The sequence below is a fragment of the Choloepus didactylus genome, chromosome 12 (assembly GCF_015220235.1).
Source record: "Choloepus didactylus isolate mChoDid1 chromosome 12, mChoDid1.pri, whole genome shotgun sequence".
NCBI classification, from domain to species: Eukaryota; Metazoa; Chordata; class Mammalia; order Pilosa; family Megalonychidae; genus Choloepus; species Choloepus didactylus.
In genome coordinates this window covers 18386017-18413080 of record NC_051318.1, presented here as the reverse complement: position 1 = coordinate 18413080, position 27064 = coordinate 18386017, and the positions used below count along the sequence as shown (strand labels likewise).

The following is a 27064-nucleotide window of genomic DNA, read 5'->3' as shown; positions in this document are numbered from 1 at the left end:
AAGAGGCTCTCTGGAGTGACTCTTAAGTATAAGTGTATGCAGGCCCAGCTTCGCCATTGCAGAAATAAGTTTCATAAAGGCAAGCCTCAAGATTGAGGGCTTGGTTAAATTGATTGTGAGTCCCTAGTGACTGAGAGAATATCAGGGATTCCCCAGGTGTTCCACATTTTTCTCCAGTCCCTCATGATTCACAGATTTTTATGTAGGGGGGAAAAAAAACAGAAGAGAATAAAGCATGGGCAATTGTATTTATAATCTCGGAGTGGAGTAAGCCTATTTAGTAGCTCCCAGACCCCAGAACTCATGATAGACAAGACTGATAAATTCAGTCACTTAATTATATACAATTTCTTGGCAAAATCAAAGAATAAAAATGCAAGGGCAAGAAGATGGAAGAAGATGGTGGCATAGAGAGGAGTGGAAGCTAGTTTGTCCCCCTGGAACAACTAATAAACAATCAGGATCAACAAGTAAATAATCTGGAATAACTGCAGGGGGACAACCGTGACCGTCCACTCATCATACACCAACCTGAATTGGGAGGAATGCCTGAGAACACAGCATAAAATCTGTAAGTAAAAACTACAGATCTGAGCTGGAGCCCTCTTCCCCCACGGCCCGAACTGCAAAGCCTCATGATTCTAGAGAGCAGCACTCTCCCAGCAAGCCAATATAGCTCAGCTGAGCTCCAGCTGAGGGTTTAATTAACAAGCATGGACTGCTGAGTACAAGCTATGAATCCGCAACAAGCAGACAGAGGCTTTTGGTGATGACTGACCTTGGAGAGCCAGAGGGTGGCCATGGACTGGCCCTGAAGGGGGCTTTCTGTCCCTTTTTCAGCTCAGTGGAGAAAGCCTCAGCCATTTTCAGTTCCCAGCACTCTGACCCAGACAAGGCTGGAGACAGCACAGGCAGAGAGTCAATTCAAATGCTAATGAACTCTCCCTAGGGGGGATATCTTCCCTAAGATGAAAGAGGCGGGGCCCAGCTCTACTACCTGCCCTCCTTTCAGAACCAGACTCCAGAGCCTGGGGGAAAACAGCCACGGGCCACACCTCCTTACACCAGTCTGGAGCTACAGGCTGACAGGTGCCACCAGCTGGGTGGAAAAGCACAGTGACGAAGCCTCACAGGGTGTACCAATCTTCTAAGACACACCCTCAAGGAGACGTGATACTATTGCCTTCTGTGCTGGTTTGGATGTATTATGTGCCCCAAAACGCCATTATCTTTGATGCAGTCTTGTATTGGCAGGAAACATAATTGGTGTTGACTGGGTTGGAGACTTTTGATTGGATGTTTCTGTGGAGATGTGATCACTCAGCTGTGAGCAAGATCTTTCACTGGATAACTTCCATGGAGGTGTGGCCCCGCCCATTCAGCATGGGCCTTGATTAGTTTACTGGAGCACTATATAAGCTCAGACAGAAGGAGCAGGCTGGCTACAGCCAAGAGGGACACTGAAGAATGCACAGAAGCTGAGAGAGTAGCTGCAGATGAGAGACAGTTTGAAGATGGCTGTTGAAAGCAGACTCTTGCTCCAGAGAAGCTAAGAGAGGACAAACGCCCCAAGAACAACTAAGAGTGACATTTTTGAGGAATTGCAGCCTAGAGAGGAACATCCTGGGAGAAAGCCATTTTGAAACTAGAACTTTGGAGCAGATGCCAGCCACGTGCCTCCCCAGCTAACAGGTTTTCCAGACACCATTGTCCATCCTCCAGTGAAGGTACCCGATTGCTGATGTGTTACCTTGGACACTTTATGGCCTTAAGACTGTACTGTGTAATCAAATAAATCCTCTTTTATAAAAGCCAATCCATTTCTGGTGTTTTGCATTCTGGCAGCATTAGTAAACTAGAACATCTTCTTCTAAGACCTGAGCCCGTTCTGGTCTGGGAAAACCTGATTGGGGTAACCAAGGAAACCAGGTGCCTAGACAACAGAAAACTACAACCTACACTAAGAAAAATGAAGTTATGGCTTATGGCCCAGTCAAAGGAACAAACTTACACTTCAACTGAGATACAGAATTTAAACAACTAATACTAAATCAATTAAAAAAGTTTAGGGAAGATATGGCAAAAGAGATGAAGTGTATAATGGAAACACTGGGAGTACATAAGGTAGAAATCAAAAGTTCAAAAAACCAACTGGCAGAATCTATGGAAATGAAAGGCACAACACAAGAGATGAAAGACACAATGGAAACATACAATAGCAGATCTCAAGAGGTGGAAGAAAACACTCAGGAACTGGAGAACAAGGCACCTGAAAGCCTACACACAAAAGAACAGATAGAGAAAAGAATGGTGTCGCAGCCCAAGAGGGCCATGCCCATCCAGAGGCCAAAGAAGACAGTGAGCATTTTCTAATACATGAACTTTTATTCAGGGCTTACTTACAGGGTGAGAAATCATGGAGAGATCATGACAGCTCTCTCAAGCTGGGCAGGCATTGCTTTCGCAGGGAAGACAACCAAGCAATGCAGAGAGGACAGAAAGCCTTTTATAAGGGCTTAAGACAAAGGCCTTCCTAAGGGTGGGGGGAGCATAGGTGGAGAAACAGGTCACTCTGACCTGGGGGGTGGTGCAGGAAGTACTAGAATAACACTTGAACAATTACATTTTGCTCTTTTTGTGAGGCTAAGAGCCTCTCACTTCCTGCCTGCTTCCCACAAAGTTACATTTTAAGGTCAATTTACCCTTTTTCTCTTTACTGGCTTAGAAAGACAATAGGTTAAACATTTATCTGCCTAGGTCATGCAGACTGCTGTGCACCAAAGATCTGCAGGCCTGTTGCTCAGGCCACGGGTTGCCACAATCCACCCCTGCACAACGGTTTCCTTTGACCATAGGACAGACTTTACATCCATAATTCACAACAATACAATAAACAACATAGTAATAATACACTGGTACAGAGAGATAATAAACCTATTAGCAAGTGGTGCTATGGCCAGGTTACTGAGTTTTACCATTTAGCACAAGTACTGCCTGGGCTAAAATAGCTAAAGGATAACACTACCAGGCATTCTACTTTATTCTATATCTAGTTTTTACCATTTTTTCAACCTTGGTCACAGAAATAAATTTCCCTTTCCACCAACTTTCTGCAACTTTCTGTATTCATTCAGGTTTTGTTCCATAACCCCTATTTTTTTAATTCTGAGACAACCAGTCATTTAGGAAAAAATGACTTCCTTTTCCTTAAATAGTAATAATAATAATAAAAACATCCCTCATACCCTCTACATTCAAGTCATCTAAATAATTCTGGAAATTGTTCTTAAGCATTTCACAACATATTATTACCAATAACATTACACTTGTTAGAAGGGTAAATACTGAAAACCTTTTAATCATTGGATTATTGAAATAGCACATTATTTTTAAGAAGAATTAACAACACATGTAAGCATTAAATTGGACAGCTGAGTGGTTTAACAATATATATAAACGGAGTCTTCATAGTAGATAAAAGGGTTCCAGGTGAGGGGGTTTTAAATACCATGTTTCCTCCCCTTGCAGGGAGCCCTTCAATGTCAGAACTAAGTTAGTTTCCTATGTAATTCTAATACCCAGGGGCTTAGGATTCTCAACCAGCATGGCTGCATGGGCCAGAACCAGAGCCAAGTGACCTTATTTTTCCCAATTTCTAGTGTTTGTGGCACGGGCAAGAGAGAGTTATTAACATGGCCCCATTGTGGCTTGAAGGCAGCCAACCCCTTTATTTGGAGTTAATGCTGATACAGTCCTCGAGTCCATCATTTCTGTCATCCTTTAAGTGTTTAGCCGTATTTACAGTGGTGAAGGCATATTTTGTCCCTTTGGACAGAGGGAAGGGGCCAATATATTTTACTTGCCACCAGGTGACAGGAATCTGGTGTCCCTGGTGCCCAGTCTTCTGGCACAGCCATTCAGCCACTTCATGTGTCATTGGTGTTAGGCTGTGGAATTTCACTAGGGCACCCACTTCTATGTTACCTGGTAATGAATTGGTTTTGTGGACAGAGACATGAAAAACGGTTACCTTACATTTGTGGCAGGCAGTCCAGATGTCTTCCCATCAGATAGTGTCAGTACTGGGCTGGACAGGTAGCAGATTGCCCATGTGCCAATCCATGCAGAGTCAAGTGTATTTCCTTGTCCATCAGTGGTGGACATGGGAGGAGCCACCTCGGGAGGATCAACAGGAAATGGCATGCTGCTCTTTCACATAGGAGGCTGGTCCTAAAATTTCATGCATCTCTGTTTTTAAAGAGCCATTGTCAAAGATGCTATGTCGTAGGAGGTAGACTTTCCATTTTGTCAGTGTGATCATCTGAGCACTCCCATATCTGCATATCTATATGGGTATGGTCTTCTGTAAGGTCATTGGGTACCTGTTAGACCTTCAACACTTGCAACAGAGGATTACAAACTGTGTACAATTGCTCTTTATAAAGGGCTATATCTGAGTCCTGTGCCCTTCCATAGTTGGGACCAAAATCTAACAGGTACACATTTAGCTTGTTGCCTTTGCCACAAACCCCACTCAAAGCCAATATTGGCACTGGCCACATCCAAATCACAGGGTATATTGGGGTCCACCCCCCTTAAAGTCTGTGCTTGCATAATAGTTTGCTTAGTCTTTTTAAACGCAGCCTGCTGTGGAAAATCCCATTCCCACATTTTTCCTTTTCTAATTAGGGTATACAAAGGTTTTAAAATTCACGTTACATAGAGTATAAACACTTCCCAATAATTTAACAAACCAAGAAAAGCCATCAACTGTTCAGAAGTAGGCAATGTGGGATAACTTTGCATTTTAGCAACAACAGCTGAAGGAATAGCCTTAGTTTTACCCAACCAGACAACACCCAAGAACTTGATAGAGTAGTCAGGCTCTTCTGGAGGTTTTCACATTTGAAGGTATCCTTGTGGAAGCACAGCAAATGTCCGTTGTTGTTTTCCCCATGTGAAGCCTAACACAGGGTGACTGGAAAAAGTCTAAAAATATTCTAAATAACATATTAGCAAGGTTTAACACAAAATGAAACAGGAGCAGGCAGTTTGCTAATGGCTCTCTAGGTTTTTGTCAGTATTGGTTACTAATATCTCTTAATTCATCTGGGGAAAAAACTCCCAGGATAAAATGAGCACCTTCTGATTAGAAGCTGCTGCTACTGCCCCACCTTCTTCCTTCCATGGGGGATCAGGGTGCTGAACTTCCTCTGCTTTAACCCTTTGCTGGAACAGAGGTCGAGTACATCTGCTTTCCTTAGTATCAATTTCCCAGTCAGACGGGGCTCATCATCTTTTGATGAGGAATCAACAGGGTCCCACACTTTACGGTCCCAGTCAGGGGAAGCCAGGATACTAACCTAACTTGCCCTTTGGGCAGCTTATGCCCTCTTAGTCTAGTGTACTGGTATGCCAATATTTCTAGACTTTTATTCAGAGCATCTTTCATTTCTGCTTGTGTTAGCCTCATATCTTTTTCTAGCTTTAATTTACCTCTGAGGTGGCTTGCAGCCACCTTTGCTGCTAAAGCTTCCTGAGTAGCAGTGCATACAGCCTATAACAATGGCCAGCCCACTGCAGCTACAATCTGGTGGCCCTTTTTTTCTTTCTGAATCCCCAGTGGTCCTGTGGCCTGTTACAGGACAGCTATTTGTCCAGCCAGAGAGTTATAAACATTTCCATACTCCCTTAGCAGATTCCACTCATCTAGGAGGGTAGCCACCCCTCCCCACATAGACATCCATTCCACTGGGAGGGTGGGCAGCCCTTCCCACATGGATGTCGCAGGCCTCCCTGGTATCCCGCCCGGGGCCTTCTCCTTTCCCCTCCCCAAGTTCATGTCATCAGTACCTGGGATCTCCTTAGTCTCTGGCTGGTGGCTATTTAATTCTCCTGGCTGGTTTGCCAATTGTCGCAGCCCAAGAGGGCCATGCCAGTCCAGAGGCCAAAGAAGACAACGAGCATTTTCTGATACATGGACTTTTATTCAGGGCTTACTTACAGGGTGAGAAGTAGTGGAGAGAACATGACGGCTCTCTCAGGCCGGGCAGGCATTGCATTCGCAGGGAAGACAACTGAGCAATGCAGAGAGGACAGAAAGCCTTTTATAAGGGTTTAAGACAAAGGCCTTCCTAAGGGTGGGGGGAGCATAGGTGCAGGAACAGGTCACTCTGACCTGGGGGGTGGTGCAGGAAGTACTAGAATAACACTTGAACAATTACATTTTGCTCTTTTTGTGAGGCTAAGAGCCTCTCACTTCCTGCCTGCTTCCCACAAAGTTACATTTTAAGGTCAATTTACCCTTTTTCTCTTTACTGGCTTAGAAAGACAATAGGTTAAACATTTATCTGCCTAGGTCATGCAGACTGCTGTGCACCAAAGATCTGCAGGCCTGTTTTGCTCAGGCCACGGGTTGCCACAAATGGAAAAATACGAGCAACATCTCCAGGAACTTAAGGACAAAATGAAATGCAGGAATGTATGTGTCATTGGTGTCCTAGAAGGAGAAGAGAAGGGAAAAGGAGCAGAAGCAATAATAGAGGAAATAATGAATGAAAATTTTCCATGTCTTATGAAAGATAGAAAACTGCGGATCCGAGAAGCACAGTGTACCTCAAACAGAATAGATCTGAATAGGCCTATGCCATGACACTTAATAATCAGATTATCAGATGTCAGAGATAAAGAGAGAATCCTGAAAGCAGCAAGAGTAAAGTGATCCATCACATAAAAGGAGGCTTGATAAGACTATGTGCAGATTTCTCAATAGAAACCATGGAGGCAAGAAGGAAGTGAGGTGATATATTGAAGATAGTGAAAGAGAAAAACCACCAACCAAGAATCCTATATCCGGCAAAACCGTGCTTCAAATGTGAGAGAGAACTTAAAATATTCTCTGACAAACAGACAATGAGAGAGTTTGTGAACAAGATACCTGCTCTACAGGAAACACTAAAGGAAGCACTGCAGACAGAAAGGAAAAGACAGGAGTGAGAGGTTTGGAAAACAAATTTGGGAGATAGTAGCACAGCAATGTAAGTACACTGAACAAAGATGACTGTGAGTATGGTTGAAAGGGGAAGGGTAGGACCATGTGGGACACCAGAACAAAAGATGAAGGATAAAGACTGGGACTGTATAACTCAGTGAACCCTAGGGTGTAAGAAAAGATAGAAATATGTTTTTATATGAGGTAGAAAAAATGAACGTCAACTTTGCAAGGTATTAAAAATAGGTTGGGATTGGGGGGAAAATACAATCAATGCAAACTAGAGACTATAATGAACAGAAACATATTATGCTTCCTTTAATATAACAAAGGCAATATATGAAAGCTAAATTCATGGGGGTGGGAGTGGACATAAGGGAAGGGTGTGGGACTCTTGGCATTGGTGATGTTGTCTGACTCTTTATTCTACTTTAGTTTAATGCTGTCTTTCCTTTTGTTGCTTTCTAGCTGTCATGTTTATGTTTTTTTTTCTTTCTCTTTTTTTTCTTTTTCTTTTGTCCCTCTACCTTTGTTGACTTTTCCTCTTTCTTTGTTGAAGAAATGGAGATGTCCTTATATATATAGTGGTGATGGTGGTGAATACATAAATAACGTGACTATGCAGGGAATCAATGATTGTTTACTTAGGATGGAATGTATGGTGTGTGAACAAAACCATCTTAAAATGGGTTGATGAAGAAACCTTGAGGGCACTATATTGAGTGAAACATAAAGACAAATATTGCAGGGTCTCACTGATATGAACTAATTATAATATGTAAACTCATAGACATGAAATATAAGTTACCAGGATATAGAATGAGGCTAAAGAATGGGGAGTGGTTGCTTATTATAAGCAGAATGTTCAACTAGGGTGAACTTAAACATTTGGAAATGGACAAAGGTGATGGTAGCACATTATTGAGAATAACTGAAAGGTGTGTGAAAGTGGTGGGAAGGGTAAGCTCAGAGTCATGTATGTCACCAGAAGGAAAGTTGGAGGTTAAAAGATGGGCATGTATAAAACAATGAATCTTGTGGTGGACAATGTCTGTGATTAACTGTACAAATATTAGAAATTCCTCTCATGAACTAGAACAAATGTATGACACTATAACTAGAAGTTAATAAAAGAGCATATAGGAAAAAATGTATATACCTATTGCAAACTATGTACTACAGTTAGTAGTATTTTAATATTTCTTCATCAACAGTAACAAATGTACTATACCAAAACTATGACAATAATGGGTATGGGGGGATATGAGTTTCCTTTTTTTGTCTTTATTTCTTTTCTGGAATAATGAAAATGTTCCAAAAATTTTTAAAAAATTACTTGTGGTGATGGATGCAAAGCTGTATGACGATACCATGGGCAACTGATTGTGCACTTTGGATCTTTGGATAATTGTATAGTTTGTGAACAATCTCAATTTAAAAAAAAATGGAAGGGCAAGCTGGGAAAAAATATTCGCAACCCATGCTATGAAAGCCTCTTTTCCTGAAGAGCTCCTAAAAAGCAATAAGAAAAGAAAAGATCAATGACCCAGTGGATGAATGAAGGCCACGGACGGTTCCCAAGAAAGAAATTCAAATGACACAACTGCCTGAAACATAAAAACATGCATTTATAAGTAAATCAGACAGTGCCCAGTAAGTGAAATGTATATTAAAATGATGATGAGAAACTTTGTTTTTTTGCCCCCATCTGGTTATGTTGCCAAGGATGTAGGGAAAAGGTCTTCTCATCAAGTAGAAGGAGTGCAAATTGGTACAGCTTTTATGGAGGGCAGCTGGGTAGTAACTTATATTTTAGAATTCACACAGCCTTTGACTCAGCAATTCCACTTTTGGGGGGGGTATTTTTCCTACAGACACATTTGCCCGTTGGTAGGATGTTCATTGTTGTAATGGCAAGAGCTTAGCAGCAATGTGAACAGCCAACAGTAAACAAGGTGGAAAAAATACCATGCAGCCCCAAAGAAAGGAGGCAGCTCTACATGTTGAAGAGTCACCAACACAAAGGGGGAGAAAAGGCCACATAGACTATAGTGTAAAGAACATGCTACCATATTAGTGTTAAAAGGAAAGTATTACATAATGCATATGTTGATATGATATTAATAAAAGCAGACATACATTCATGGGCCTCTTTGTCTCTGGAAGGATTCCACAAAGATCTGGTTAATGTGGTGCCTCTTAGAGAAACCGAGAGGCTGGAGGACAGGGGTGTGGCGGAGACTTAACTTCTCATTCTTTTGTGTCTTTTGAATTTTCTGCCATGGGTATGTGTTAACTTATTTCAAACAATTTTAATTTTTAAATTGAGAGCAGCAAGGGAGATTAGCCAACCATGAGGGAAAAGCAAATACTGAAGAAATAAAATGGCAGCAGGTAAAACAGCCTTCCACTTAAAAGCCACAGGGCTCTGCAGAGAGGCAGTGTAGCCTTGACAGGATTTTGAGCACAGCCTTGTGTGATGTCACAGCCGGGCTCAGTGGCAGGTGACAAATCTCAGGCCCAGGGTGACAGGTGGTGAGCAGCAGAGCTGGATTTGGCTCTAGACCTCTCTGATCCATGTGGCCCTTGCTCCGGACACTGGGCTGTTAGAAAAGCATCATTCAATGCCAGAACATTATGGTTTTTTTAAGCCAAAATGGTATAGTAAGAAATATATTGTATGATCAGTTAAGTTTATTAAGGCTTAAAGATATGAGTCACTCATTTGTGTGGAAACACTAAAGATAAACACTTTCCAGTACTCTAATTTTAAATTGTTTATATTGTTGCAATTTTGGGTAGTAATCTAAAGATAACTTTTCTCTAAGATGTGAATAACCAAAATAATTTATTTTTAGGCTTTATTTGTTACTTTTCTTTGTAACTCTTTTCCTCCAGGAAATTGAAGTTCCTATACCCAAATTTATTTTGCAATTAGCAACTCCATGGATAGCAGTAACAACAAGAAAACAGAAAGAAAAACAAAGAAACACAGATAGGGAGTAAAGGAGGGGAGTGAGTGAGAAACAAGCCTATTCCTAAAAAGGAATAAACGCTCACTTGATTGTGGAGAAGAAAAGAATTTATTCAGGATCTTGCAAGAATGGGCACATAACCAAAATGTGGGGGGGGGGGGAGGTTGGCACCCAGAACAATAGACCCAGCAGTATTTATTCCCTACCCCTAACTCATAAGTCCCTCCCCTGTTTCTCCAGTGGCTGGATACTTCAGACGTTACATTCTATTCAACAGGCTTAACTAACAGGGGCAAATTTGAAACATTCAAAATAAGTCTCAGTGGGGAACTTGAAGCATTTGAAACAAGGAACATTTGAAACAAGTCTCTACCCCTGACTATAATTATTATGCCCAGGCCTTTTTCCTCTGTTCTTTAACTGCAGAGCCAGTCTGAGTTAGTTTGGTAACAAGTTATGAAGCTATTTTAGGAACCTCTACCCCCAGTCTCCACCTTGCAAGCATAGTGGGCGGATAAACAGGAGGACTGGCCACCACTTATGGCTTGGCTTCTTAACCCTCTGCCAACCGCCAAACTGCCCTCACCCTGTGTAAAAGCTAAACTTAATCTAATTCTCACAGTGAGGAAGGAGGGAAGGGAGCTTGAATAGCTTAAAAAATAGTCAAAAAGTGGAAGCAACCCAAGTGTCCATCAGCAGATGAATGGATAAACAAAATGTGGTCTGTCCATGAATGGAATATTATTTAGCCATAAAAAGGAATGAAGTTCTGATGTGCTACCATGTTGATGAATCTCCTGAAATAAACCACATACAAAAGGACAGATATTGTATGATTCCACTTAATGAAATACCGAGAAGCAGCAAATTCATAGAGAAAGAAAGTAGATTAGAGATTCCCATGGGGCAGGGGAGGGAGAATGGGGAGTTATTGCTTAATGGGTGCAGAGATTCTGTTTGGGGTGATGGCAAAGCTTTGGTAATGCTTGGTGGAGATGGTAGACCAACGTTGCGAATGCACTTAATATTACTGAATTATACATTTAAAAATGGCTAACATGGGAAAATTCTATGTTGTTATATGTTAGCACAATTAAAAAAAAAAAAAAAAAAAGAGGCAGGCCATTCTGACTGCACAGGCTGGAGCAGTGTCTGCGGGGTGAGATGTCCGGCAGCGGGGGCAGCTTCAGGCAGGGGTGCCTGCAGGGAGCGACCAGTACAGGGCTCCCGAGCTCAAGTAAATCGGGAATTTTCCCATGGAGAACCCGAGTTAGCATGATGCTCTATTACCAGAACTTTCAGCAGATGACTTTTGGGAAAAGGGACAAAGCAGAGGAAAATATATTCATCTCAAGGACACAACTTGAAAAGTATACAGCAGTGACAGCTTCTGGGTTACATTTCGGTGGGGAGGGGTCACACGTTGTGGCCCAGGTCGGTGCAGATTCATTCACTGTCCTGATAAATCAATCTAGTTAAATTTTTTTAAATTTTATTGTGATAACATATATATACCTAAGATTTACCATTGTAAGTGAACAAGTCAGTGGCATTACACATTTATGATGTAGTCTTAGCATCACCACCATCCGTTAACAAAAATTTTTCATCACCCAAACCGAAAATTTGCACTCATTATGCATTAACTATGAATTTACTTATTCCAGGTATTTGATAGAAGTGGAATCATGCAATATTTGCCCTTTTATGTCAGACTTTTTTCTCTCAACATGATGTCTTCAAGGTTCATTCATGCTGTCTCGTGGATCAGAACTTCATTCCTTCTGACGGTTAAATGATAGTCCATTGTATTTATACACCACATTTTGTTTATCCGTTGATCAGTTAATGGACTCTTGGGTTGCTTCCACCTTTTGGCAATTGTGAATGATGCTCCTATGAACACTGGTGTACAAATCCCTGTTTTGAGTCCATGTTTTCATTTCTTTTGGGTATATACCTAGGAATGGGATTGCTGGGTCATATGGTCATTCTATGTTTTAACTTTTGGAGGAACCGCAAGCCTGTCTTCCACAGCAGGACCATTTTACATTCCCACCAGCAATGTACTAGGTTTCCTGTTTCTCCACGTCTACATCCTTATCCTTGCCAACACTTGTTATTTTCCATTTTAAAAATAATAGCCATCCTATTGGGTAGGAAGTGGTACCTCATGTGGTTTTGATTTGCATTTCCCTGATGACTAATGATGTTTAACATCTTTTCATGAGCTTATTGGTCATTTGTGTATCTTCTTTGGAGAAATGTCTGTTCAAGCTCTGCCCATTTTTCATTTGGGTTGTCTTTTTGTTGTTGAATTGTTGAATTTCTTTATATATTATTTATATTTTCCATCATCAAATCTTTAATAATGCTGCATTTTAGAACTGTTTTCATCATGAAAGGTTGAATTAAAAAAGGATATTTTCCTTACCCTCCTCTAACCCTTAAATTTAGCTAGCCCCAAACTTCCTGTTTCCTGTGTGCCCTGTCAATTAATCATACTTGACCAATATAAAAATCTGAGGTTATGTTCTTTCAACAAACACCTCCTGAGGACCTGCGTGTGCCAGGCCCTTTGCTGGAAACTGACTCGCCACTTTTCTCCTAGTCACAGGGCACCCTTCACACCCATGTTTCTTTTACAGATCTTTTTTAAAATTATAAGAAGAATGTAACATTAGAGACTGAGAGAAATTAAGAATGTAACACTAGAGAAAGTTAGGGGAGTTAGGAATACAGCATTAGAGAAAATAGGCATGGAGCATTAGAAAAAGTTGTTCCCACTCTAACTATCCTTTTAAAAATACTCCCGTTGATCTCACCGCACCCCCCACCCCCCATTTATGCACTTCTGAATTTGTCTCTAGACACTCAGAACAAAGGGTTTCCCACAGATGGGGAAACCAGGCGGGTTGGGTCCTGGCCTCCCCGGGAGGGGGCTGTGGGAGCGCTGCGGGCGCCCCTGTCCCCTGGGAGCAGTGGGTGTGACAGCCCCGTCGCCGGCCGCTGGGCTCGTTTTCAAGCTTCGACTGTGGCCGATAGGGGGCAGCACGCGCTAACATTGCCTTCTGCAACCGAACATCCCATTCAGTGTTCTTTTGAGAATTTTTCTTTTCTTTTTTTGTAATTTTTTTCTTCAGGAAATTCACTTTTTCCTGGATCCCTGTGTTAAAATGGGTTTATTCTAATGTCATTAAAACGAACAAATAATACGTTTCTGCCTCCGGGGAATAGGTAACCGACAAATACTGCTAGTATATTAGCACAGGCACTCTGTCCTTTCTTTGCCTTGTCATAGTAACAATGTTCCGTTAAGAAAGAAGGGAAGGGCTGAAGAAGGGGAGGAAAAGAGAGAAAACAGAAACTGTGACCTATTGCCTGGTTCAGAAGTTTCAGTTGCAGCATGCGATACAAATAGCAGGTGGGTGATTGCAATTCGCTATTGGAAGACAGGAGACACTCAGTGTTTAAAACGGCTTATCTAAGGAATGTTGGTATTTTCACCCAGAAATATTTTTATGAATAGGTGACCTTTAATTGGCCAAAGTACCCACACAGCTTTTTGTTCCTCTTGAGCTACTCAAAATATAGCAGGCTCTACTGCTCCGATCACTGTTTCACAAAGTAAAAATAAAAGCATTGTCATAGGGTATTGTCATGGAATTAAAGTCTCTGATTCTGAAAACAGATACAGTGGTTTTGCTTTGATAGTTATTTTCTCTGACTGCCTGGGCTTTACGTTAGCATTCTGATAGTAGCCAGGGATGGTGGTAATATTTCAAACCATCATCACCCCATTCAGATTTCCTCACCTGAAAAAAATGTTTGTACCCTTAATGCCAACAGAAGGATTTGGGAAAATCCAAGAAGGAACACACATACTGTGAGGTGAAATTCCATATGGTGCCTGTTTTCCAGAAATGACACATGAACATTTTAAAAAATATTCTTGTGGTAACATATGTCACCGTAAATTTTCCATTTGAACCATTTTTCATGTACAATGCAGTGCACTAATTACATTTATAATATTGTGCTACCTTCACTTCCATTCATTATCTAACTTTTTTCAGCATCCCAAACAGAAATTGTGTATCCATTAAGCAATCATTCCCCATTTACCTTCCCCCCAGCCTCTGATAACTTCTAATCTACTCTCTGTCTCTTTGAATTTGCTTATTCTAGATATTTCATATAAGCAGAACCATAGAATATTTGTCCTTTTGTGTCTGGCTCATTTCAGTCAACATTATGTCTCCAGCGTTCATCCATATTGTCCCATGTGTCAGCGCTTCGTTCCTTTTGATAGCTGAATAGTATTCCATTGTAGACATACAGGCATTTTGAAGGAGGGAAATAAGTATACTACTCACTAAGTTACTAAGGGGTCAAAGAGAAAATAACCTGCCAAGAGCTCTTCTGGAATTAAATGATGAGTCAAGGCTACTGTTATGATTATTTAATTATTCTTAGTACTTCTTGGATGGCGCCACTGATTGCCTGGGGTCAAGACAGCCTCTGCCATTTGGACACAGCAGTGGGGCACCTCTCCTGTCTCAAGGATGGGCACTCACAGGTGGCCGTGGGCCCAAATTCTGCAGCTTCCCCTGGACGGAGAGTTAAGCCGTCTCAGGGTCAGGAGCTGTGCCTTCCCTTTGAAGTGTTGTTTCCCAGCTGCACTGAATGTGCAGCATTTGGGATGACAAAAGATTAAACCCTGTGAGAAATTCTGGCTCTTGTTCTCATTCTCTCTCTCTCTCTCTCTCTCTCTCTCTCTCTCTCTGTCTCTCTCTCTGTAAAGCTCTTTCTGAATTCATTTCCAAATTCTTTTCCAGAGCATTAGCTGCTCTTCCCTGACCTCCCAGAACAGAAGATTTCTCAGGGCCAGAATGGGCGCCCTGGTTCGTCTGGTTGACTGCGAAGTGTCCACAACTTTGAGGAGCAGGGTTTTGTTACCCTTTGCCTCCAACCCCTTGAGGGCCAGCACCCTGGCTTCAACCCAGGTGGGCAGGAGGGCTTTGGGCAGGCCCATCACCCCGCTGGTGCCTCGGTTTACCCAGGCGTCAACGAGGGGGTGGGCATCTGGGCCCCTTCTGACTCCCAGCAGCCTGAGCCATCTCCGTGGACCTGGGGGCCAGGCTAGGTCAAGGAGGCCAGGGCTGACCTCGATGCCAGGCAGCCTCGGTCCCGATGGGTGGAGCACTGACCCCTGGCTCTCCTTGGCCGGTGAGGAGGCCACACGAGGCTCCCTGGGGCCCTAGCTCCTTGGCATTTGGTTGGGGCAGACGCCCCCCTCTCCCAGCTGATTTTTCCATGTCCTCTCTCATGAGAAATGCACACTGATGTTTTCCTGCAGCAGCCAGAGGAGCAGTTTTCAGAGCTTCTTGGCAGCGTGGCCCGAGGAGCTTTGGCTCCCTCGAGCCTTAACGAATGGAGGGAGGGTGGAGCCGAGGGAACTCCTGGCCAGGCTTGCAACAGAAGAAAACGGTTTGTGGTTTTCCGTGTCCCCAGTTACTCCCAGCCAGCAAACAAGGCCTGACTTTCAGCCGTTCTTTGTGAGGTGGTCGCCCTGTCCTTGAGCCCGTGGGCTCGTAACTAGTGCCCCTCCCAGCTGCAGGGTTGGTTCCAAAGGGGAATGAAAGATGGAATGGTTAGCACAAACCCGGATCTTAGCCACTCATTCTCTCTGAAGCCTGGACACCAGGGCTGGGCACTAGAATTTTCTGGAGTGCTTTTTAAAAATGCCAATACCTGGCCCCACTCTGGACAATTAAATCAGAATCTCTGGGGTGGGGGAATAATAATCACATTTTTTTTTTTTAATTTATTGTGGTAACATAGATAATACAAAAACCCCATTTTAACCATTTTTAAGTGTACAGTTCAGTGATATTAATGACATTCACAGTGTTGTGCTACTGTCACCACCATCCATCACTAAAACCTTTTCATCACCCCAGACACTGCACCCATTAAGCAATAACTCCCCATTTTCCACCCCTACCCCCTGGCAACCTAAAATCTACTTTCTGCCTCTGAATTGGCTTATTCTGGGTATTTCACATAAGAGGAATCATACAATATTTGTCCTTTTGTGTCTGGCTTACTCCACTCAACAGACTGTCTTCAAGGCTCATCCCTGTGGTAGTAGGTCTCAAAACCTCTTTCCTTTTTACGTCTGAATAATATGCCCTCGTGTGAATGGTCCACATTCCGTTTGTCCGTTCATCTGTCGATGGGCTGCTCCCACCTTGTGGCCGTTTGAATAATGCTGCGGTGAACACTGGTGTCCAAGGATCTGTCCTAATCCCTGCTTCCTGTTCTTTGGGGTTTATACAGGAATCACGATTTTCAAAAAGCTCGTTTAGGGGCCTCCAGCCAAGAACAACGAAGATCTCAAAGTCGTCCTGTCTCAATTCTACTTGCTTGTTGGGTTAGTAATGACCTTCTGCATTAAAGAGTCGGCCGCTTCTGGAAGTGTTGGGCTGGTCAGGCTATGAAATGCAGGCCTGTTTGGGTGAATGCACCAGCCTGCCATGTGCTCGCAGCTGCGGTCAGTGTATCTGTGGGTACCCCCTGGGTACCTGTCTTTTAGTGACATCCCTGACCTTGCCATTGACTCTGTAGTGACTCCCCAGTTTAAAGGAACAGCCCAGGCAGCTTGTGGAAGTGCAGCTTCCTGACTGCCAGGGTTCCCATTTCAGGGGGGATAGCATGAAGCCCAGGAAACCTGCTTGTTTAACAAGAGCCCCAGATGGTCCTGACACGGGGTCTGGGAGCCACACTCCGGAAGTATTATTTGTGCCTTCTCATCTCCCACTTCCCTGGCCAAGGCAGGTATTTCTTAGAGGTAGGTCAGCTCTTGGACAAGGAAACTGGTTCTCTCTCCAGCTTTTCCAGAAGCCCTGGCAGGTGTATTTTTATTACCATAGTTTTATGACATCTTGATACCTGGTGAAGTGAGTCCCCTTCTTATTCTTCCTCCAGGGTTTCTTGATTACTCTCAGCCCTTTTCCCTTCATATGAATGTTAGGATCAGTTTAGGATAAGAGGAGCCTTAGTGGGATTGGGGTTGGAGTTGCCCTCACTCTATAGATTAATTCAGGGAGTTCTCCATTACCTTGGAGACCTAGTATATTGGCAGGTGTCTTTTCTAAGCAGGAAACACTGACAGAAGAACACGTTACCAGCCCTGCCGTCAAGAAGCGGGTCATCAACTCCCTCCCCTTGACTTGGGAGAGGACTGGGTGGCATGGGGGGTGATTTGCCCTATGTCACTTGTTGGTGACTAAGTTGGAAAATTTTAGGTCGAGGACTGGGGTTGGCTCCGTCTGCCTTTTTCAGAAAGTCTGTTGGGTCGACCTGGTGTACCATAACTGTTGGGAAGATTTCATCTCCGCTTATTTTCAGTTCTTGTGAGTTCCCAGTCCAGAAGAGAAGGCATTTCCTCACAGCAGGGTCCAGGGTCTGGAGTCTGGGGTCTGGGGACTGGCTCTCAGCCTCTGCTGCTTGGCAGTGAATCTGTTGCTGTGTTTTGGAAAGCGGGACAGTGAGCCATGGTGAGGAGCCCACTCCTGTAAATGTCACTGCTATACTTGGGCATCGGAGGGGAGCATATCAGGCGGCCGGGATGACTGTCAGCAGGGAATGTGCTTATTGTTCTCCCAGCGGCCCCCGCCCCCGGAACGGCTTCGAATTGTTTCCGACAGGGTTCAGGGTCCCAGGGGCAGTGGCCTTTTTCGGTCCCTGCTGTCACGGACATTCCTCCCTGAGTTCAGTTTCCATCACCTCTAATCATCCCTGGAGGACTTGTCCTTTGTTCTTGGATTAAGCAAGGCCAGCTGTCCCTCCCTCATGCCAAGCTTCACACGTGGTCCGTGGGGCATTTCTGGGACCCTGTCCGAAGGCAAAACTTGATTTGTTTCGAGTATGTTCTTGTGCCAGGTGTCCGCAGGGCAGCACGCAGAAAATGTGAAGACAAAAGAGTTATGGCTCACCACGAGGCAGGGCAGCCGCGCGGCCATCTCGCCGGAGCCGCTGTCCCTGGTGGCATTTCCATGTTTGGTGCGGTGGCAGAGTCCCTGCCGGAGGTGACTGCCGTTTCTTTCTGTGGCCACTTTCTTTAACCACAAAGCACCACTGGCTGACGATTCTTAAGACGCCTTAAAACACATCTTAAGGTTAGCGTGAGGTTGGGGGTGACAACTTTAGCTTTGTGTCTGGCCCTGGCTGCCCTGAGGTTTTCAGACCTTTTCTAAGATCTCGTTCCCAACCCCAATTAGTCGTCCTCAAAAGAGATTTGTCTTGTGCTTCCGGTGTCTGCTCACCACTGGCTGGTGTCAATGCCTAGGATTCTGGTGGCCTTCTAGCCTCTTTCTGGGTCGCATGTCTCTGCTTTAAGAGAAATCCAAAACCACAGTTTGAAACCATGAGTGCCCCCACCTCCCACAATTCAGGCAAAGACAAAAGGGCAGGCAGACGCGTTTCTGCACAGTGCCTTCACCCCGGGGTGTCCCTCTGCTGATGGAAATCCAGCCCCGGGGGCAGACTCAGGGGGAGGGTGGATAAAAATATCAGATGAGCCTTCAGCCCATCACAGCCCAAGGGATTGTCCATTTCACCTACAGAACTGACAGCAACTGTGACTGAGTGACGGTGGCCCCTGGACGATGGTACCTGAATACCATGGTGCATAGAAAGACACATGCACCGCTGTTTAGAGTGGAAAGGGATCAAATGCATATCACAGATGGGGTAACTGAGTCTAATCAGGTTGTGCCTGGCCTTCCTGTCCCTGCTTCACCCGCTCTCACCCTCTAACTTATTCCCTACACTCTGGTCCGAGTCTTCTTTCTAAATGGAAATCTGATCTGTACTCAATCAGAAAAGTAAAATCCAAACTTTTTGCCCTGGGCTTTGATGCTGCCTACCTCTGAAAGGTCTTAGTACATCTCCCCCAAGACACACGGGCACACGCACATGCACACACACATACAGATGCACATACACAGACACAGATACACACACAGAGACATACTGAGATAGACACATACAAACACACCCAGAGACACATGGACACACATGGACAAATACACAGTCATGTGTGACAGATGCACATATAGACACACACAAACACACACACACACACACACACACACCCCTCACTCCAGCTACAGTGACCTCCTTGCAGTTTTGCAGTTCCCCAGGCACCATACTGTGCTGTCTCTAGCCTGGGTGTGTGTTGCATAGCTGACCCCTTCTTGTCCTTCAAGCCCACGTCATACTCCTCCAGGGTGTCTCCGTTGACTCCTCTTGTGTGTTCACCAAAGGTTGGGCCGTCCTCCCTCTGGGCTGCAAGAGGCTGGGTCATCCTCTCTCTGGGCTGGGCGGTGATTGAGGGAAGCCCCAGTCATCATCCCCAGCCCACCACGGAGCTTTCTTTACAACATCACTGAGTTACAGCTCACTGCCAACCCTCTGTTTGCCGAATTCTGAGGGCGTTTAGCACTGTCACACATATATATGATAAGGGTCCTTTGTTTAAACAAACCCCAAGCCATTTAACACACCTAAACTTTAGTACTTCCCCTAATATCCTCAGATACTGTCAGGTTCAAATTTCCCCAGTTGTCTCAAGGAATTTTCTAAACCATTAAAAAATTTTCTCCTTATTTTTTATTTTTAAGTTTAACTCTTCATTTTGGAATTTCATGCCAACAAAAACGGTTGCAAAATCAGTACAAGGAATTCCCACATTCCTTCTGCCCAGGCTCCTCAAATGTCAACATCATAACTCAGCAAAATTGTCAAAATCTGGAAGCGAACACTGGTAGAACACTATTATCTCCTCTCTAGGAGGGTCCCGTGCAGAGCGTCCCACCGTGTCCTTCCCTGGCCCAAGATCCCACATTGCATCTAGTTGTCACGTCCCCTTAGTCTCCTCTCATCTGTGGCAGTTCTTGTGATAGTGACACTTTTGAAGAGTGCACACCAGTAGAATGCCCAATTTGGGCTTGATATGTCTTTTAATTGACCATATAATTTATCCAAATAGAGATGCTTGGGAGTAATTGGGGATGCAGTTAATTAGACTAGGCAGTAGTGCTGGCAGGCATAGGTCACCCCTCAAGGGTCTTTAAGATTTGGGTTCCCCTCCTCTCTTTTCCCCAAGTCACCTGTACTTCTGTCTCAGAGGGACAAAGTGTTGAAAGTATGGGGAAAGAAGAGGTCAAATTTGACAAAGGAAATTTGAAAACGCTTTTTAAGTTACCTGAATTGGACCTTAAACTCTGGCAAGACCCTATGGAATTGCTATGGGTCCTGTCAATTTTCTGCTTCCTAAAATGTGCCGAGCCTGTCCTCTCTGTCATTTAACATGCTCCTCCACCCCTGACTTTCTGGTAAGCTGCTTCATCAGAATCCAGCTGGAGTTTCAGAGCAGCCCTTCTCAAGCCCTGCCCTTGGCTTCCGGGGTGCCCCTCCTCCTCTGTCTCCTCAGTTTGATTTCTTCCCTTTAAAAGTTGGTCTCCCTGGGGGTTCTCTGCCTTTGTTGTTTCTGTCTTCACACACTCCCGAGTTATTTTATTTAACTACCACCTGTTTGCTAACAACTCAGAAATCTCTGTCTTCAGCCAAGATCTTGCTCTCTCCAGCCTGCCTTGCGCTCCGCAGTCTGAAAATTCCATCCCATCAGGTCACTTTCCTCTTTAGCATCCTTCCTTGGCTCCCACTGCCTTCAGGGTCAAATCCAAATTCCTCAGCGTGAGTTCAAGGTCCTTCCTGATGCAGCCTCTACCGTCGGCTCCTGCCCTATGGCTCAGTCCGTCTAAGCGCCTTCTAACTGTGACGTGGGACTGCAATCCCTGCTTCTACCCCTGCCCGAAATGCCCTTTCATCCTCTTCCCCTGAATAAATCCACCCGGGAAGCCCCCTTCCCAGGAAGCCTGTCCGGTGGCCGTGGGCTGGGCCAGGGCTGGTACTTGCCTCCCTCCAGCCGATGAGTCCTGGGTGGAGGGTCTGGGTGCCATCTGTGACCCCGGTGTCTGAAACGTCGCTAGCATTCACATTTTTGTTGAATAAACGTTGAAAAGTGGTAGGTAGGATTTCTTTTGCCTTCACAGTTTGTTAGGGCCTTCTGCTGGCTCAGGCACGAAGGAGGGGAGCCCGTGGAGCCCGGCTGAGCGGCCGCAGCCTGCGAGGCCCGGGAGGTCCGGTGGCGCCGTCTTCCCATCCCGGGCGGATGTCAAGAGGACGTGGGGCAGGAAGAGATTAAATATGGAAACTTTAAAAAAGATGGTTACTTGAAATTGGACCCTAAAACATGGCCAGATTCATGGAGCGAGGGTTCCTCCCACGGGTGTAGGTGGGGCCCAAGCCAGGAGCGCCCAGGGGTGAGCGCCCTGGGATGACGGGTGAAGGGGAAGACGGGGACGGGGCGCTGGAGAGGGATGCGGGTGAGGGCCAGGCCGGGGGGCCCTGAAGGCCCAGGCGGGGGGCCGGGGCCAGGCCGCACGCAGGAGGGCGAAGGAGGCGGAAGAGGTAAGGCCGGGCCCCGCCGTGGGCTCTTGCAGGACCCCGCAGTGGGCCGGCAGCCTCTGCCGCGGTAGCTGCGGTGCCAGAGTGAAGAAAAGTGGCGGCGGCAGGGAAGGAGGAATGGGTGACGGGCTGCAAACCGTTCCCTGCGCACCCTCCTGCGTTGGCACCTAACAGAGGTGCCAGGCTCACCTCCGGGCTCTACCCTGGCATCTCCTTTGCGTGGAGCAGCAGTGGCCAGGGTCGGGGGGCCCGTGCTTGAGCACTCAGCTCCCTGCAGGGTCACCCCGGCCTGAGAACCCCGGCTTCCCTCAGAGTCATCCGCATTTCTCCGGTCGCCCGGATTTGAAACCTGTGAATCACTTCTGACATCTCCTTTGACCTCACCCCCCACATTCAAACAGCGGCCAAATACTTCCAAACGTGCCTCAGCGGCCTTAGAATGCTCACGTTTCAGGCCTGGGCGCCATCATCTAGCTAAGGCTTCACCATCCCCGCCGGGGTGCCTTGAGCCCCTCGGTCCGGCATTGTTTCCATGGCTCTGCCCCCTCTTCTGTGACCGCCCCCCCCCCTTTCTCCTCTGTGGCCGCAGGCTCTTCCTTAGGTGCAGACAGTTGGGTTTTGGCATCCCACCAGAAAAGAGGAAGCCTCAGAGGACGACGTTAGGAAGTATGTCAAGTTTAAATTGTTGTTTACTCAAATATTCCAGGCTGGCCGGTGCTGCCTTCCCCCAGGCAACTTCAGCTCCCGTCAAGAGGAACACGCGCCCACCCAGGACCCAGAGGCACAGAACCCCCCCTGGCTCTGTGGAAAGCATGGGTATGGAGCTGCCCGTGGCCAGGCACACGCAGGCCTGTGTCGGGGCTCGGCCAGCCCTTTATGTGTGGGAGCCTAGGGGAGGCGACTCGGGGTCCTCTGGGACCTCCGCGACCTCCGCTCCCAGCTGGAGCCCCAGGCTCCTCACGTTCTGCAGTGCGTGTGGGTTGCATGTTAGTGCACGTGCTCTTTGACAACATAAAATTTCCCATTTTAACCATTTTTAAGTGTACACTTCAGTGGTATTAATTACATTCACAATGTTGTGCTACCATTACCACCATCCATTACCCAGATGTTTTCCTCACTCCCTGCAGAAGCTCTGTGTCCATTAAGCAATACCTCCCCATTTCCCCTACCCCCCGCCCCGGTAAACTATGATCTGTCCGCATGAGGTTGTTTATTCTAGATATTTCATGTAAGTGGAATTATACAATATCTTTCCCTTCATGTTTGATTTCTTTCACTCAGCATAACGTTTTCAAGGTTCATACACGATGTAGTATGAATCAGAACTTTTTCATGGCCAAATATTTCATTTTATGGACACTTGGGTTGTTTCCACCTCTTGGCTGTTGTGAATACATTTTACTTTTATAGGTGCACATGGCAGACTCTGAAAAGTGGTTTTATGGAATGGCAGAAGTGCCAGCTGTAAGTGCTGCCTCCATCACTGAACATTTCTGCCCTGGACTGTGGTCGTGCACAGACACCTCCTGTGGGAGGAAGCAGCAGGCCTGTCGCCTCTCACTGCTCCATTTAATCCAAGCTCCCAGCACTTATTTGCTCTGTATTTCTCTGGTCCCAGAGGCAAAGATCTCCCAGATGCTGCCCTTTCTCAGTATGTCACGTGTCCCAGCTGTCCCCCAAGCATGGCCTTACTGATGTTTTCTTCCCGCACAGAATTTCCTACGACCCTGCGAGGTACCCCAAGTACCTGCCCGAGGCCTACTGCCTGTGCCGGGGCTGCCTGACCGGGCTGTCCGGGGAGGAGGACTTCCACTTCCGCAGCGCGCCGGTCTACATGCCCACGGTGGTCCTGCGGCGCTCGGCGGCCTGCGCGGGGGGCCGCTACGTCTACACCGAGCACTACGTCACGGTGCCCGTGGGCTGCACCTGCGTCCCGGAGCAGGTCAAGGGGGACGAGAGCCTCAACTCCAGCATGGACAAGCAGGCCGTGAAGCTCGCGCTCGGCCCCCACGACAAGCCCGCCGCGCCCTGAGGCCGCCCGCCGTGGGGCCGAAGGAGGCACCTGCGGAGAGAGAATCAGGACACAGCGCTGCACTGGGCGTGCTCTGGGTCTGCTTTCTCAGGCAAAAGTTAGCACAGGGTTGGTGAAAGAGGCCGAGAATTAGCCGGGTTCACGGCATCTGGCGCAACTAGCTAAGGCCCTGGGCAGACTACACGGGAACTAGTAGCCTGTGTCTGGGAAAGTTTATGAATGTCCGTCCAGGCGCCAGCCCCCCACCCAAGGTGGGCGCTGTGGGTGACACCGGCTGTAAGGGGGCTCAAGGAGGGAGGCGTGAAGGTGCCGCCTCCTTACCAAGAAGTTAAATGGCGGCCTCTCTCCCGTGGTACAGCAGAGCCTCCAGCACAGACAGACAGCTAAATAGACAAATAGGTGTGCGTTTAAAAAAAAAAAAAAAAAATTTTTTTTAAACATTTAAAAATAGTATACCTGCTTTTTAGTTCAACTGTTATGAATAGGGGTAAGAAACTATACTTATATTAGTAATTAAGAGCTCATATTCAGTGTTCACTTCCTCCAGTAGTAGGAATTTTTAAAAAACCTTACTTGGAATCCTCAGATAGGTTTTTTTAGCTAGTGCTGTGGCCTCAGTCTTTGCAGTTCAGTCTGTAGCACGTTGCTGACAGTAACAAACAGAAATGTTTGAGTGTGACTTAACCTACCTTCCAGGGAAGACCTTCACAGGCTGTTAAATGAAGCAGAAGGATACCCAGGAGGCTTCTGTGACCCTGGAAGAGGCTGAGAATTCCAAATCTCAACTTAGTTTCACTCATGAGTAAATAAATAGACTCAGACAATTTTTTTTTTTAATGATTTCAGTTTTGAAACCAGTGGGGCCAATTTATAATACTGGGTTTAGCCTCATGAGCCTCGCACCTAAATAAAGAGGAGAGGTGGATCAGGATGCCTTTGCCACTTCTCAGGACGAGTCCAGGTGTTGGCTGGACTTCAAGGGCTTAGGAAAGTAGCCAAACATGAGGAGAAAGGGGGCCAGATTAGAATTTCCAGAGATCAGTATTGGAGGCCTCCACAACATGAGCTAAATCCTTACTCTTTTCTTTAGGTTGGAAGTCTGGTCCATGAACAAAATTATTTGTAAAAGGTGGAAATTCTTTTTAAATCATTGAAACAATGGTAGGTGGAAGTATGTTGGCTGTGTGCATTTCTCTCTGGATTCTGCTTTGATGGGCTTAACTGATTTTTAGAGGAGACAATTTGTTAATCAAGGTCTCCAGTTTACCTTAGCTTTATGGTTGAGGTTTAAATTAATTTTAGAATGATAAATTAGTCAGGTAAAGTCAGCATCTTTACAACATTGATCTTTTGTGACAGCCCAACCAACACCAAAAAGTATCCTTTATTTATAGATATTTCACTTCTAAGCTTCAGCTATCACAAAATAACAGAGATTTAGCTTCTCTACTTTATTCTCAGCCTCGGTTTGATCTGGATGGAAAGTTCACTGAGAGAACTTTCAACTCATTTTAAGTATTGGCAGGAATTGTGCATGAAAAACACATCACTGCAAAAAAATCCAGATTTTCCAATAAAATATTCAAAATTGAAAGTGATAGCTGTGGATAGTTCTGTACAGTTTTGGAAATTCGACTTCCCTTTTATAGCACCTAGGGGAAAAAAATGGTATCTCTTGAGGTGGCAATAAATCCTTGTCCTGAAAACAGGTTCAGAGCCAACATTTTATTGCCAGGTCAGAGCAACACAATAATTTGTAAGCCAAAAAGAAAAACTGCCCTTCAACCTAGTGATCTGGGTAATTGTTTTGATCATTGCCATGTTTCAGGCCACTCCTCATATATAAATACTGCAAACATCAGAGGAGAGAAAACTAGGAAGAATAAACTATTTGCATGGGGGGGGGGAATATCACTATTTTATAATTGTATTAATTATGAGATTAATAATTAAACTTGGCTTGTTAAAAGACTAGGTAGCACATTACCAATGGAAGAATTTAACTTGCCCTTCTAAGATTTAGAGAGGTAACCTTTGTATTTTTTTTCTCTGAAGGCAATAGTCATCCATTTAGTAAATATTTATTGAGCACCTGCTCTGTCCCAGTCACTGAGCTCTTGGGAGACACAGTAAACAAGAAACTGTGTCCCCATCTAAAATGAAGAAATTGCATAGCTGTGCAAGCAGAATTACATTTAAATGTGCCATGTTCTCTCACACAAGAAGTGTGAACCTTTGTGAGTTACTTTGCCTCACTGAGCTAAATTTCCTTCACCTATAAAATGAGATGGTGCCACCTACCTCATAGAGTTATTGTAGAATTAAATAATATTTTACAAACAAAACACCTGATCCACTTGTGGTAAAAAATACTGGCACCAGTCATAAGCTACATATGAAATAAATACCAAGTTCTTTGTTCATGTTATGTCTGCTGCTCAGTTAAACATGACAACATGTTTTTGTATAAAGGAGTTTAAAATGAAATCTACAGAACTTTTCACTAGGCAGCAGCAATTAGATATAATAAGGTGAAATTGGGTGGTGATTATGTAGGGGGAGATACAGTGTCAATAACAAGATGTTACTGGTACAGAATTTTGTTCTCTTGTTAAAACTAAAGGTTTTTATTTTGGTATTGGTGTTGTGTTCTAACAAATAAGTATGGAAAATTACTGGCTAGAGAATTATGCCAGCCAAAGTTCACTAACACACCTTTATTCTTTTCTCAACAACATGATGCTTATTATTTCATACAGTTAACATAGACTCACCTTAGTTACATTGGCACTTTAAATTCCTAGGCTTTAGGGAGTAGCAATACCTCACTATTGTAAATTCCAATTTACATGAGCTTCTTCCCCTTATCCCCAAAAAGTCCCACAGTACATGCATTCTCTTCAAATAAGTCCTACCTTGAGGATTGCACAGCATCCCTTCGAATCAAAATACCTGGCTGGTTGTTGAAGGTATTTTTTTTTTTTTCCTACTGCATGCTTGTTTACTAAAACCATTTGGGAATAGCAATCAAAGAACATTCTGCAAATGCCAACAGCTTCTAATTCAAGGGCCAATCACTCAAACGCCTCGTTTTACTGAGTCTCAATTAGGGCAAAGGGAAACAATGTCCATTTTTAGTAACTGGCATCAGCTCTAATTTTACAAAGGAATGGAAGGGGGGAAAGAGCAATAAATTTCTTGTCTGAAACAGGGTTTTAAAGTTACAGACACTGCTCATGACCCCCTGTACACAGCTGAGTAGTTGTAACAGAAGTCTTTGAATTACGTAGCAAACTGAATTTATTATCTGGGCTGGTTTGGATGTGTTTTGTTTCCCCAAATGCCATGTTCTTTAATGCAGTCTTGTGGGGGCAGAGGTATAAGTGTTGATTAGGTTGGAATCTTTGTATTAGGTTGTTTCCATAGAGATGTGGCCCACCCAGGTATGGATAATACCTTTGATTAGATTATTTCCACAGAGGTGTGGCTCCACCCATTCAGCATGGGTCTTGATTTAATCACTGG

At 44.9% G+C, this 27064-nt stretch overlaps 1 protein-coding gene across 2 annotated transcripts in view; it reads left to right on the top strand.

Annotated features, from left to right (window-relative positions):
• Positions 1-23668, top strand: part of IL17D (interleukin 17D) — a 29134-nt gene extending 5466 nt beyond the window's left edge. For both annotated transcript variants that reach the window (XM_037800633.1, XM_037800634.1), the window contains one exon: positions 23221-23668. In XM_037800633.1, the coding sequence (XP_037656561.1) occupies positions 23221-23539 (319 nt within the window). In that variant the 3' untranslated portion in view covers positions 23540-23668. The remainder of the gene's footprint in view (positions 1-23220) is intronic.
• The last annotated feature ends 3396 nt before the right edge of the window (positions 23669-27064 follow it).